This window comes from Mastomys coucha, unplaced genomic scaffold, assembly GCF_008632895.1.
Source record: "Mastomys coucha isolate ucsf_1 unplaced genomic scaffold, UCSF_Mcou_1 pScaffold9, whole genome shotgun sequence".
NCBI lineage: Eukaryota > Metazoa > Chordata > Mammalia > Rodentia > Muridae > Mastomys > Mastomys coucha.
Window position 1 is genome coordinate 18170182 of NW_022196915.1, and position 870 is coordinate 18171051.

The 870-nt window shown below is 48.5% G+C and overlaps 1 protein-coding gene across 3 annotated transcripts in view; it reads right to left on the reverse strand.

The window, feature by feature from the left end:
* Positions 1–427, reverse strand: part of Colq (collagen like tail subunit of asymmetric acetylcholinesterase) — a 56131-nt gene extending 55704 nt beyond the window's left edge. For 2 of the 3 annotated variants that reach the window (XM_031362103.1, XM_031362101.1), the window contains exon 1: positions 225–427. In XM_031362103.1, coding sequence (XP_031217963.1) covers positions 225–264 — 40 coding nt within the window. In that variant the 5' untranslated portion in view covers positions 265–427. The remainder of the gene's footprint in view (positions 1–224) is intronic. The other variant, XM_031362104.1, reaches the window with a different exon arrangement.
* Between the last annotated feature and the right edge of the window lie 443 nt (positions 428–870).

Here is an 870-nt window from a genome sequence, read left to right on the forward strand (position 1 = left end):
TCCCTCTCTCCCTCCCTCTTTTTTCCCCATGCCTTTATCAAGAAAGAATGCCAACCATGTCCCATTAAACCTTCTCCGTACTACACAGGGTTATATTTATCTCAAGCACTGGGTCAAATGCCCACATTAAAATTAAGATGTCAAAATTGTCTCTTTTTTTTGAGTCTGAGGTAAGTGGCTATGGAAAAGATGAGAAAGAGGGCAGTCAACTCTCCGAAGTTTACCTGCCACCACCCTCAAGGGCAGATGGGTTTCTTGCTCCATTACCCACCATCAGCAGTCCACAGGTGTCCTGCCCTAGCACTAATCAAGTCTCTGGTATAAACTGCCTGCCTTCCGGGAGGACAAGCTGCTGGCCTGGGACAGTCTCACCCACCAGTAACAAATGCAAGTCGAGCTGGGACTTTCTGCTGGGGAACTTGCAATTCCAAACAGCTGTTGCTATGAAAAGATACCCCACCCCACCCCCACCCCCAGAAACTGCAACCCTTTAACCTCATGCAAAGCAAAGCAGATGGGAACAGTAAAAGCACATTAAAGTGAACCATTCAATATGGAATTGTTCTAGGAGCAACAGCATCATCAACTTAATCTTGGTCAGACCAAATCTTCTGAAACAAAAATAATTCCAGGGGCTAGAGAGACGTCTCAGCAGTTAAGAACATGTATAGGCAAAAGTTTAGTTCCAGCACCTGTGCTGTGTAGCTCACAACAGCTTGTGGCTCTAGCTCAGGAGATCTGATGCCTCTGGTCTCCCAGGGTACCTGCACTCATGTGGACATACCCCAGCCCCCATACCCCACCCCTCATACCCCACCCTCATACCATCTCCCGTACACTAGCCCCCATACCCCACCCCCATGCTCACCC